Below are 14,003 nucleotides of genomic sequence, written 5' to 3'. Positions count from 1 at the left end.
AATTATAAAAAGTTTTTTGATGAAAATTATCAATTAAGCTGTAAGCCACTGCATTTGAGTTTTCTCAGCATAAACCAAGAGTGTACTTATTTTTGTGAGTAACGTATATATCACCTAACTGCGAGATATCTCTTACATATATTGATAATAGCTACTCGCGTGAGGCCACCGTGCTGTGATGGTAGCGTGCTCCGCCTATCCCACCGTATGCCCCGGGTTCGCACCCCGGGCAAAGCAACATCAAAATTTTAGAAATAAGGTTTTTCAATTAGAAGAAAATTTTTCTAAGCGGGGTCGCCCCTCGGCAGTGTTTGGCAAGCGCTCCGGGTGTATTTCTGCCATGAAAAGCTTTCAGTGAAAACTCATCTGCCTCGCAGATGCCGTTCGGAGTCGGCATAAAACATGTAGGTCCCGTCCGGCCAATTTGTAGGGAACATCAAGAGGAGCACGACGCAAATTGGAAGAGAAGCTCGGCCTTAGATCTCTTCGGAGGTTATCGCGCCTTACATTTATTTTTTTTATTTAATCGCGTGAGAAATCTTCATAAGAGAGATAGTCAGCTAAGCGTAAATAAGAGTGTCAGATACATATTTTCTTAATTTCACATACAGTGATTTTCCATGCTTAAATGAGGAAAACCAAATTTTATAGATTGTGTAAAAACTATTTTCACTTCCTTTATATTAGTTTCCTTTGATGTTTTTCCGCCGATTTTCGTACATAATTGGAGAATCTTGCAATCCATTTTTGTGTAACTTCCCAGAGAGCTAGAGTCTTGGAACTTGGAGCACGCATCGTAGCCTGATTAAAATCTTACATGAGCGTGGTCCAAGGATAGTGGAAACTCTAAAAAATGCCCAAATTAGGAAATTTTGCTTTCGAGTTTCCAGAAACTTCCCGATAACCCATTGACCTGGAATTTTGAACGAAGCTTTAAGCCCTATTGGGTTGTAATACTTATGATAAAAGAGTTTTCTATGTGGGACAGGAATCGAGATATTCAAAGATATTTAGAATGTCCGCTAGGTGTCCAGGGATCGTAAAATTTTTAAAAATCATCCGAAATAGGAAATTTAGATTTCGAGTTTTAAGGAGTTTCCCGATAATCCAGAGACGTGAAACTGTGAACGAAACTTTGGGCTCTATTAGGTTGTAATATTTATGATAAATGAGTTTTCTAGATTGAGTTAGATAGGATAGAGTTTTTAGAGTTATTAAAATGTCCAACTACTTTTTGAGCTAGAAACATGAAACCTTACACAATACAACATAAGGAGAAAATAAAAGAAGATAGAAAAATGGTAAGTACTTTTTTATATAAATGGACCAGAAGAAACGAAAGGCATAAGATTGTTGGACTTTGATATGCAAATTTTGACATAACCACTATACAATTAATTATGAGCAATAAAAGTATCTCCAGCACCGGTTTGGAGACCATAACTATATCCACGCACAACACCTTTCTTCACAATTTTTTTGGACCACAAATTCATCCAAATAACATGAAAATTTCTTTTTCGTTTTGGGATTTGCGACTCTGGGTTCAAAATGCGTGTTTTGAAACTCCTCCCCACTTTTTTCGATGGATGGACTAGAAGGTTGAATGTGGTCATATTAATCGTTCCCGAGATGGTCAGGCTAGTAACGGTGCTTGTTAACGGAATATACCGAATCTATATTCGGCAAAGAACCATCAACATCGATAATACTCCCCAAACATTTCCAGGAGTCTCTTTAGGCATCGTCCGCGTTCAAAAATATCGGTAGAGGTGTCAAAAGACGCGTATTGACCTCGACAACAATAATCCGATGGCGGAAAAGAAAAATTGCATCTCTGGCCGGAGATATTTGCATTTGAAGTTGGCAATTTTCATGCGGTTGTTGTAATGTTGTTCTGCACGAAAAAAATTGTGTGTACAAAGGGATTTTGCACGGATTTAATATTTATCCCACCTGGTGTCCGGCCAGGGTAATTTTTTATAAACGTGAATGAAGGCCTCCAACGCAGAAAGGTGTTCTGCGGAAAATTACTATGGGTTCCACCCCCGGTTTCGGAGGGATCCGTGGTAAATTTTTCTGTTTTTCGGTAATATCTTTTGAACCAGTTAATAACGCGTATTAACCTCTGTTATAGACTATAACCCAAAGATCCAGAGCAATCAAATGAGAATTGTGCGTGATACGGAGCTAGAAAACTCACTGGATGAGAGCAGTTATCGTTAATACAACAACAACAACAAGATGGCACATAATATTCATAATTATGTGGTGGATTGAGGTTTTCAAAAGTTCACGCCTTTTATCTACCACAGCAGTGGGAACATTTTTGTTATCTACTGTGACTGCGTTTAGAATAAAAAGAAGCACAATTAATGTTGGCCGATCTCGTGATTTTTGAGGAAAAATGTTATCTGTGATTGTGACCCCTCAGTCACAGCGGCTTTTAACCGTGACTGTGACTGAAAAAAAAAACCAACATCATGGCAACAGGAAACAGTTTTGGTGATTCTATACGACAGCATGACACTGCTAATACGCGTCCAAAAATATCGAGAGAGGTGTCAAAGGACGCGTATTGACCTCGAAACCAATAATCCGAAGGCGAAAAATATCAAGAGATATTTGCAAAAGAAATTGAAAATTTTCATGCGGTTGTTGTAATTTTGAAGATTTTGTGATACCTACAAAAAAATTGTGAATATAAGTGTGTTGCGCGGATATAGTTTTGGTCTCCAAACCGCTTTCGGAGCACTCCGGGGTTATTTTCTGCCTTCGGATTATTGCTGTCGAGTGTTGAGGTCAATAGGCGTTTTTTAGCACCTCTCTCTATATATTTGGAAACGTATTAGCAGTGTCATGCTGTCATGTAGAATTACCTTAGTTTTATATTTTTCCCTGCGGGTTGTGCTGCGAATAATAAACCCTGCTAAATTTTTTTTGACATCTACTGTTATGCAGTCGCAGCTTAAGTAACTTGCTCATTGTGTTGGTTCATGGGATAGAAGCGATTTGTTCGTGTGATGAGAGCTATGTTTGAGTCTGTGATTGGTAATGCGAAATAAATGCTGTAAATCAGTCACGAATATTCCTTGTAAGCTGGTCGCTGAAGTGTACTGTGATATTTCAGTAGCTGTGAAAAAATCACAGGTACACGGATATTTGCCAACTCTAGTCACAATCAGCTGTTTGTAAAAATATAATGTAGTTGTTGGTTAGAATGAAGTGTTTGTGCAATAATCTGTAAATCTGTATCAATTTTCACTAAACAATGGCGTTTCTTTGCAAAACTTTGCTCTCGTTAGCACGTCAGCCTTGCTTAGTCAATAATTTAGCACGTAAGTATTTTACTTTTTTCTCATCAACCACCTTAAATAAAATTCCTATTGCAGACACTTTTCGTGCACTAAGCGCTGCACCGAAACTTCTCCAACAACAAAAGCCCTCATTGGTAAATCCTGCAGAAATAGCAAACAAAAGCCTAGAAACTCCAGATAACCAACAAAAAGAGTGCCAGGATGTATTTAACAAAGTAAACTCACAACTGGCAGCCCAAAAGGAGGGACGCCTCTTCGCTGTAGTTCATTTGTGTGGCAAACAATTTAAAATTACAACTGGTGACATAATACTTGTGGAAGGCTATTGGCCACCGACAATTGGTGATAAAATACGTTTGGATAAAGTTCTGTTGGCAGGTGCACAGGATTTTACTTTGATCGGTCGTCCACTGCTTCCAAATGGTTTGGTTAACGTAGAGGCTACAATTATCGAGAAAACGTTAACTCATACAAAAACACATTTCAAAAAGAAACGTAGGAAACAATATATGCGTATTAACTTCCAGCGTTCTCCGAATACAATGATTCGCATAAACACAATTGAAATTGAACGAAATGTAGACGATGCGGCGCAAAGCTTTAGTGAGCCACGTATTTTTTAGTTAATCCATTTTACATTCAAGAGAAAGTCAATAAAGTAGTTAACAATAATATCATTTGATGTATTTTTAGTTAATCCATTTTACATGCAAGAGAAAGTCAATAAAGTAGTTAACAATAATATCATTTGATGTAATAGAAATTCGTTCAGGTTGCGCTACTCAGTCCCTTGAATCAGTTGATACCTTAGTCGTCTTTAACGATAGGCATAACTGTGGGTATATTCTTAGCCCCCTAATTCGCGGGGGGGAAGAAGAGGATGGTCATATCTAATCGTTCCCGTGATGGTCGGGTTATTACCTTAATAGTGCCGGTTTCCGTAACGAAAAGGGCCAGCAACATCGTGCAAGCGATGGTTGCATCGGACATGTTGTTCTGGGCTAAATCTCAAAACTCGTCGCCACGTAACTTTTATAATTATTTTGTGGCTCCTTACTGTTCACGCTCAAGGGCGTCCGTAGTCTACGCCTTAGCGGCTCCACTACCTTCCAGCAGCCCCGCTGCTCAGCAAGCCACAACAAGTACCCACTGCTGCTCGCACCCCACGGCACCAACTCATACGGCCGCTCCCACTCATACCTACAACCTCCGTAGTAGAGTCGGGAGCAATGCCGAGCATCTGCCCCTGCCCCCATTTTCCTCCCCTCTCTTTTCCGGCAGCAATCGTGTAGGTAAGGGAAACAGACTCTTAGTCCCTACCTCCTTTTGCATCGTTTGCCAGCACAGAATTTATATGTTTTCCGCCCAATGCATCTCCTGCCTTGGACGGTGCCACTTTCCTAGATATTCTGACCTCCGCGACGGCAACCCCGACGGTTTTCATAGCACCATGTTGCCAGGCCGCAAACCCAAAGACACCGGGTACCCCAATGCTTACCCAAGGACGTCCAGTCCCAGAGCCACAACAGCAGTTGCGTCCTAGCCTTTCACAACCCAGGCGTAGTCACCCGTCACTTACTCCCAGAGTGTCGACGTCTCCCCTATTGCACTTCAGAATTCTGCAGTTAAACTGTAATGGATTAACTGGGAAGATCACGGAGATAGTCGATTTCATTGAGCGGCACAACATCCGCATTGCTGCGATTCAAGAGACTAAACTCACAGCAATATCTGCTCTGCAGACTTGTTCTGGGTATAATGTCCACAGAAAAGATCGCGAGAGCGGAAATGGAGGTGGCCTCGGGTTTATCATCCACCACTCTGTGCAATATCATTTATTTGATCCCGACATCGGCCGCAGGGACAGTGTCTTAGAACGTCAAGTCTTATCTGTCCGATCAGGCGATGCAAACCTAGAAATCATCAACATCTACATCCCTCTTGCCACCTGCTGTCCCAGTGGATACCGCCCTAATATCAGCGCCTTACTCACTAGCAATAATCGCATTATCTTAGGGGAGTTCAATGCCCATCACGATCTATGGCATTCAAACTTGCAGGCAGACAGTAGTGGTGAGATGTTGGCGGATCAAATAGAAGAACCGACGTTCTGCGCAATAAACGGAGACGCCGCCACACGTATGGTAGGAAGCTGTCACAGTTCGCCGGATATATCAATCGTGAGCGCAGGACTCGTCAGCTGCGTCAACTGGCAGGCGATGGTAAAATTGGCATCCGACCACCTGCCTATACTTATTTCGCTCGAGCGTACCGCCGACTTCATCGTCACAGAAAAACGCACTTTCATAAACTTTAAAAAAGGAGTATGGGATGAATACAAATCCTTTACAGACAACCATTTTGCTGCCGTCACTATCCCGACCGATGCTCGCCAAGGGAAGCGTGCTTTCCACAAGGTCATTGAATCCGCCTCGGCTCGCTTCATTCCCGCCGGTAGAATTCCCGAAATTCGGCCTCACTTTGCGGCGGAGGCCGCAAATTCAGCGACAGAACGTGACCATATAAGGCAGCTCGATCCCGGCGACCCCGAAATAAGGGATATAAACCAACGCATCAGATTGCTTGTGGATGAGCACAAGCGGACCAAATAGGAGGAGCACCTAAGCATTTGTAACCTCTCTGCCGGTGTAGGTAAGCTTTGGTACACCGTAAAGTCCCTATCGAATCCGTCTAAGCACAATGACAAAATTTCCATCGCCTTTGGCGAAAATATATAATGCATTCTACGGTCGGAAAAGATAGGCGGAGGGCCAACAGACACGCACATAAGCATAAATTCAACGCGTCTCCAATTAACATCACCGCCAAAGAGGTTGAGGATGCCATCGGTCATGCTAAACCATCCAAAGCAGTGGGCCCAGACGGCATAGCCATGCCGATGCTTAAAAGCCTAGGGAAAGAGGCTTTCGAATATTTCGCACATGTCTTCAACCTGTCTCTTTCACACCTTCGTCATTCCCGAAAAATCGAAAATGACCATGGTGGTCCCGCTACTAAAGCCTGAGAAACCAGCTAACATAGGAGAGTAATATCGCCCGATATCTCTCCTATCGCCAGTAGCCAAGGCGCTTGAAGCCATTTTCTCCCCTATTTCAAAGCAAATTTGCAGCTAGCCTGTCATCAGCATGGCTTTAGAAAACTCCATAGCACCACCACCGCGCTAAATGTCATTAGCACCCAGATAAATTGCGGTTTAAATAAAAACCTCCACCATAGAACAGTACTCGTTGCGCTAGACTTATCAAAAGCTTTTGATACGGTTAACCATAGCACGTTACTGTAAGACCTGGAAGGGTCTACCCTTACCCCATGTCTTAAAAGGTGGACCGCAAATTATCTGGGTGGTCGGCAGGCATTTAGAAACGAAACATCAAAACCAAGAAGAATTAAACACCTTTGTTTAATTTCTACATATCTATGCTACCTTCGCCACCAGAAGGAATTACTATCGTTTCCTACGCCGATGACTGCACAATAATGGCCACAGGCCCAGGCCCACAGATCGATGAGCTTTGTAATAGAATAAACGGCTACCTTTCTGATCTCTCCAGTTTTTTCGCCTCGTGAAACCTGGCATTATCACCGACTAAATCCTCCGCGACCTTATTCACAACATGGACGTCCCAAATGTCGACCATTTTCAACATCCACGTCGATGGCACTACGCTGTCGACTGTCCCACACCCCAAAATCTTGGGTGTGACGTTTGATCAGGATCTACATTTTGGTGAGCATGCAGCCGCAATTGTAAAGAAAATTCAGAGCCGTAATAAAATCCTCAAATCTCTTGCTGGCAGTACTTGGGGAAAAGACAAAGAAACGCTCATTACCACTTACGAAGCAACTGGCCAGCCGATTGCATGCTACGCGTCCCCTATATGGTCGCCAAGCTTAAAAACTACACACTGGAAGAAGCTACAGGCCTGCCAAAATACTGCTCTCAGAACCGACACGGGCTGTCTTCTTATGTCCCCAGAACACCTCTACATAATGAGGCGAGAATACTCCCCATCAGGGAGAGAAATGAGATGCTAACCAAACAGTTCCTGTTGAATACCCAGAAACCTGGGCATCCCAACAGACATCTGATTGATGAGCCAACACCGCCCAGGGGCTTAAGGAGTCATCACCGTAAGCATTATGAGGAAATACGGCACCTGAGAACTCAGCCGTATGAAGCAAAAAAACACAAGCAGGTCCTCAGTGAACTCCACAAACAGGCGTCGGACCTTTATGCCAGGAATTGCCCGGTGAATCCAGTACTCAAAGAACAGTACCTAAAACTTGCGGAAGAGGAATGCACACTCCCCAGGGAAACGCGAGTTACTCTAGGTCAACTTCGATCTGGATACTGTAACAGGCTAAACTCTTACCTATCCCGAATCAACCCCGACATACAAAATGTATGCCCTGCTTGGAATGTGTCCCCACATAACACCAACCATCTCTTTAATTGTAATGTGAAACCAACGCCTCTAACACCCCTCACATTATGGGCCACCCCCGTTGAAACAGCAAGTTTCCTTGGACTGCAGCTAGAGGATATTGATGACAATTTGTGATCAGTCGCACCTATTGAATGGGGCGAAGCACTGCTACAACAATAACAACATCGATAACATCTCTGAAACCTTGGTTAATGTCATCATCCCTACAAGAAGAATTCAGACCAAGAACTTTTCTCAAATACTACTAAATCTAATAATAAATATCTTCGATTCGAGGTGTCCATGTTCTCGTTGTTAATGCAAGTCCTGGGCGTACAAAAGCCTTCGCAGCTTCCAGTGACTGGGCCAGCAATTGTACACTCTTGTTAGTGGTTGTACCACTGCTATATGTATCCAGAGACCTAAAATTATCAGGACATTAACTACCTTTTCCAAGATCTTCGATTCGAGGTGTCCATGTTCTCGTTGTTAATGCAAGTCCTGGGCGTACAAAAGCCTTCGCAGCTTCCAGTGACTGGGCCAGCAATTGTACGCTCTTGTTAGTGGTTGTACCACTGCTGGTTGGATCTGCTATGATTATCTCCTCCAACATCAGGTCAAAGAAATCTCTCGATTCTTCTACTCTTAGCTCTGTAGAGAGATGCTTAAGGGTGGATGAAGATGTGATATTTGTTCAAACCCTTATAGAGAGTTTTATGCACGGTTTAGCGTATTGTGAAAACCTGGTCGGTGGTGCACTTACTAGATCTGTCGCCGTACTGATAACGACCAGTCACTTCCTTGACGTTAAATGTGATTTTATTCGGTCAAACTCCTTGGTAAATGGTGCTGTTCGGTATTATGTGGCATGGGTAGAGTACGCCTAAATTATTCTTTTTGTACCAGTGTCACCTAAATTCTGACTTGTAGGTACGTGATGTTCGATATATTTTGTAGGTTGCCATTTCCCCGCGAGATATTGACTTTCACAATGGCACGACAACTCAAAATTGTCTCCGAAATCCTCTCAAGTGGACTCCAAGCAAGCCGCCTTTTCGAATGGGTTGGGCCATAAGGAGGTTGTTATTCGAGGCATTGGATGTACATTATAATTGAAAAGCCTGCGATATTGCTGGGCGCCGAAATGCATATGCCGTTGTTATGGTAGAAATAAAATTAATCCAAAGGTTTCGAGCACTGTTATGGATGTTGCTAGTTCCTTGCCGGATATATATAGATCAGCTAAGTTCCGGAAAATACAGTATTAAAGTACTAGCTCTATCGAGAACGATTTGGTATGATTAGGTCGTAAATTGCAACTCATTCCCACCCGCAATTTCGTAAGGAAATATGTGTTTCCAAAGTCGCGTTCATCATTCCGCAAGAATGTGCGAATTCGTTTGGAGATGGTACTATTAAATTTATATTATATAACACCAAACCAGGACACCGCAATCCAAACAGACCAATCCTCCACAGCAACCAGACCACCACAGCCAGCAATTCTTATGCAACAGAGACAACAACAGCAACCAAGATTTCCTTTATAATAATCTAACTTTAAGGAACACTTTGTACACCATCGTACAGAGACAATAAAAATCACAACACATTAGCTATTTAACCAAATTTATTTATTCCACTTAAATTTCCTTTATCTTTTCTTATTTAATTCTTTCAGAAAACTTGTCACACCGGCGTTACAAAACTGAATCAATCTTTCAATGTTAAGTTTTACATAGCATATAAACTTAACATTGCTATAATGAATATTGCAATTTGCTTTTGTCATGCAATGTAGAACATTCTTGAATATTATCTGTGTTAACTAACATAGCTTCACATGTATGCTTGCCATGTATCTTCAAAAGTCAATATCAAATACATGAGTTGCCAACACACCTCCTCAAATTGCAATAATCATATTAAAGTTTAGATATATTAAAGTTTAGATAAATATATATATCTATGAGTTAAATTACATATACTATCAGTCCAAATTCATTGTTTTTAATCTTATAATTAAAATATAGATGTGACAAGCCTGATATTATCTGGGAGTAATAATAATAGTCCAACATTTGTTGCAAGGATTAGGAAAAACCCAGAAAAACCTAATCAGACCAAAATAAAAAAAATTACATATATTATATAAAATATTAATTGAATACTGTATATGCCAAGTTCAGTCTCATAGTTTTCTTCAGTATTCATTATTCAGTTAAACCCATTTGGCATCTTAGTTCATTGAAACGTGGAGCTGGAAGTGGTTTAGTTAATATATCTGCAATCTGTTTCTCTGTGGAAATATAAACAACTTTTATTAGTTTATTTTCAATTTGTTCTCTAGTAAAATGATATTTTATATCTATATGTTTAGATCGTTTGTGACTAGAGGGGTTATTTGCAATACTTATACAACCCTGGTTATCTTCAAACAATTTAATTGATTTTGTAAATTCTATTTTCAAACTTTCTAATAATGATTTAAGCCACAGTGCTTCCCTAACTGCCTCGAATAAAGCCATATACTCTGCTTCAGTAGATGAAGCAGCTACAGAATTTTGTTTTCGTGTATTCCAACAGATCACATTCGATTCAAACATTTTGAATAAGTACCCTGTTGTGCTCTTTCTATCACTCTCACTACCACCCCAATCTGAGTCTACGTATCCAATTAAGAGATTTTCATAGTTAATATTCTTTCTATATACTAATTTTGAATCTATTGTTCCTTTTAAATATCTTAAAACTCTTTTCAAACATTGCCATAGTTCTTGGTTATTTTTCTGACAATATCGACTTAACAAGTTAACAGATGTACTTAAGTCCGGTCTTATACATATCATAACATACATTAAGCATCCTATCAAACTACGACACGGTGCATCATACTTATTATCAGAATTCAATGCTTCCTGATTTAGTTTGCTTGGAAGTGGAGAATTTACTGGATTACATTCAACCATTCCAAATTTATTTAAAACCTTATTAATATAAGCTGATTGACTCAATCTTATTTGATTATCATCTCTATCAATTTTTATTCCGACAAAATATTTAATTTCTAAAAGATTAGTCATCCGAAATTTATTCTTCAAATAATATTTAAAATTGTTCATTGTATGAATATTTTCTGTTGATATAACTAAATCATCAACATGCAATAAAACATATATATTCTTTTTAATATTCCCTTTTACTAATATATATATACATCGATCCACAGGCGAATTTATGAAACCAATTTCTTTTAAAGCTTATTCAAATACCTTGAACCAACATCTAGCAGCTTGCTTTAGCCCATAAATAGCTTTATTCAACTTACATACTTGATCTTTTTCACAATCTACTCCTTGGGGAACTGTCATGTATATTTCTTCTTTTAAAACACCATTCAAAAATGCAGTTTTTACATCCATATGATGTACTTTCAATCCATATTGATTTGAAAAAAAGACATCATAAGCCTAAAACTCGAAATTCGAGCAACTGGCGCAAATGTTTCATCATAATCAATCAAGTATTCTTGCGTAAATCCACGCGCAATAAGCCTTGCTTTATACTTAATTGGTTCGCCAACTTCATTTTGCTTAATTGTAAATACCCATCTGCAATCTACTATATTTTTGTTATCTGGTATCTTAACCAATGACCACGTTTCGTTAATCAAATGGGAGTCTAGCTCATCCCTAATTGCTTCTTCCCAACTTTTCTTATCACTTCTATATTTTACCTCATCAAAAGAAAGAGGGGTATTCTCTATAGAAGACTGAGCATTCATAATACAATTTTCCAAAAGATCTTTATATGAAATTTGTGGTTTATCTTTTAACCTATCACTTTTTCTTATATTTGTCAACAGTTTATTATTACCTGGTTCACCTATATCTTCACATATAGTATCTGTTACCATATTTCTAGGCTGTTCAACTTACTGTTTATTATTTTTCTTATTTACAGTTTTATTCTCACAGATACTTGAGGAAGTACCCATATCTGAGAGTGTATTCTCGTTTCCAATATCAACCATGCTTTCTTCATTATTTAATTCAGCATTCTTATGGTCAAACACAGCTCTAGAATTAATCATATTTGCTTCATCTACAATGACATCTCTAGCAATCTCAAATTTTCCAGTTTCCGCATCCCACACCTTATAACCATTTGGTTCATATCCTACCAGTATACCTTTCCATGATTTTTCATCAAACTTTCCTTTTCTTATTTTTTTATGAACGTATACTGTTGAACCAAAAACTTTTAAATATTTGAGACTTGGCTTTTTATTATGCCACATTTCATATGGTGTTTTATTGCATTCTCTCAATGCATTACTTGGGCTTCTATTAATTAAATATGTAGCTGTCAATACAGCTTCGCCCCAGAAATATTTTGGTAATTTCGCTCCTATAACCAAAGAACAAGCTTTTTCGGTTATAGATCGAATCATCCTTTCGGATACACCATTCAATTGCGGGGTATGCGGAACTGTTAAATGGTAACTAATGCCTTTTTGAACACAGAACTCCCTCATTTCATTCGACAAATATTCCCCTCCATTATCAATATATAGATTTACAACTTTAAGGTTAAAATGTGCTTCACTTTTCGCAAGGAAGTCTTTAAATATAGCAAAAACATCAGACTTATAAGTTAGTAAATATGTAACACAGTAATGGGTATATTCGTCAACAAAAATTACATAGTAATTTCTTTTATTCATAGTTGAAGGTGATATCGGTCCACATACATCCGAATGAACTACGAACAACGGTCTATTTATGTGGTCTTTATTCTTGTATTTTTCAAAACTTAGCCTAGCCTGTCTTCCTTTTATACATACCTCACATAAATCATCATTAGGTTGTATATTTTCAATTAACTCAATGTTATCAACCATTTTCTTTGATTTCATTTCTACAAATTTTCCTTTACTCATATGACCCAACCTCTCATGCCATAAACTATAATTATTTTTATTTGCAGTCGATACGTATGCCCTATTTGGTAAATTAAAATTAACAATAGGAACATTGTTACTATATTTACCCTCCATAATAGTTGTATGACTTTTATTGATCATTACACCTCCTGGATGAAACATAACTGTCAAACCAGCATCCTGCATCTTTTTAACAGATATTAGATTGTGAGGAACCTCAGGGCAGAATAATACCTCCTTTAAACAAATTTTAGCTTGAGTACTACTACATAGCTCAATTTCTCCTTTCTTTGATGCATATATAAATTCACCACATTTTGCCACAGAGATTTTGATAGGTGAATCCAAATACGTAAAAATGGTAAAAAGATTTTCGTCATTAATTATATGATCTGACGCTCCGGAGTCCAAGAGAAAAGAAATATTGTCATTTGCATAACACACACGTTTTAGCATAAATGCAAAGCCAGACTGGCCTAACTGGCCTGCCTGGCCTGACTGGCCTGACTCTGGTTGAATAGACACCATTTGCACTTGTTTGTGGCTTGCCTGACTATCTTCTCCACCTTTTTCTTTTTTATATATAAAGCAATTCCTTTTTAAATGTCCTGCTTTGCCGCAATGAAAACATTTTAGTTTACTATTAAATTTAGTTTTATTAAACTTGTATTTGTTCTTTTGAAAATTTTGATTTCTGTGTTTTGTTATTGCGTGTTTATTTTCGTTTCTAGTCGCTTGCAAAACTTTAAGACTAGTGTCCTTACAAGATTGCTTTAATTTAATTTCCTGATCTAATAATCTGTTCTCCACGAAGGCTAAAGTCAAATTGCTTTCAGACAAAGTTTCAATCGCTGTAATAATCCCATCATATGGGGATGGTAGGGTTAAAAGCAAATGGGATATTTTATCCATTTCATCCACTTGAGCTCCGGATGCCAGCAATTCTGTTACTAAATCATCAAATGTATTAAAATGATTTAGCAATGTTGTTTCACCCTTTAGTTTTAATGATAATAATTGTTTGCGTATAGAGAGGTGTGAAGCTAAGCTTTTCCTTTCATATATTGCATCCAGATTTTTGAAAATTTCTCTAGCACTGCTTTCGCTTTTAGCAAAACCAAGAAAGGAATCACTTAGATACTCTATAATCAAACTTTTAGCGCATCTATTTAGTTTCTCCCACTCATCCGTTTTTTTTCACCATCTTTATCAACAACTTGGAGCGCGTCATTTTCACTTAAAAGTGCTCTAACACGAAATTTCCATATGGAATATTTTTCCCCATCAAATGGT

At 38.9% G+C, this 14,003-nt stretch overlaps 1 protein-coding gene across 1 annotated transcript; it reads left to right on the top strand.

The window, feature by feature from the left end:
* Nucleotides 1-3,174: 3,174 nt before the first annotated feature.
* mRpL21 (mitochondrial ribosomal protein L21) lies at nt 3,175-4,061 on the top strand. Its single transcript, XM_067757138.1, has 2 exons — nt 3,175-3,338; nt 3,393-4,061. Exons 1-2 carry the CDS (start codon nt 3,272-3,274, stop codon nt 3,938-3,940), a joined length of 615 nt encoding a protein of 204 aa, XP_067613239.1. The 5' UTR covers nt 3,175-3,271; the 3' UTR covers nt 3,941-4,061.
* The last annotated feature ends 9,942 nt before the right edge of the window (nt 4,062-14,003 follow it).

This window comes from Eurosta solidaginis, chromosome 5 (assembly GCF_040869045.1).
Source record: "Eurosta solidaginis isolate ZX-2024a chromosome 5, ASM4086904v1, whole genome shotgun sequence".
In the NCBI taxonomy this organism is placed as follows: domain Eukaryota; kingdom Metazoa; phylum Arthropoda; class Insecta; order Diptera; family Tephritidae; genus Eurosta; species Eurosta solidaginis.
The sequence above is the reverse complement of the archived record's forward strand: the minus strand, read 5'-3'. Positions and strand labels throughout refer to the sequence as shown.

Excerpts from the sequence above, each read along its gene's own strand:
- mRpL21 (XM_067757138.1), top strand. The coding sequence starts at position 3,272 with ATGGCGTTTCTTTGCAAAACTTTGCTCTCGTTAGCACGTCAGCCTTGC. Across the intron at positions 3,339-3,392 it reads CTTAGTCAATAATTTAGCAC|ACACTTTTCGTGCACTAAGC; the intron begins GTAAGTATTTTA and ends TTCCTATTGCAG.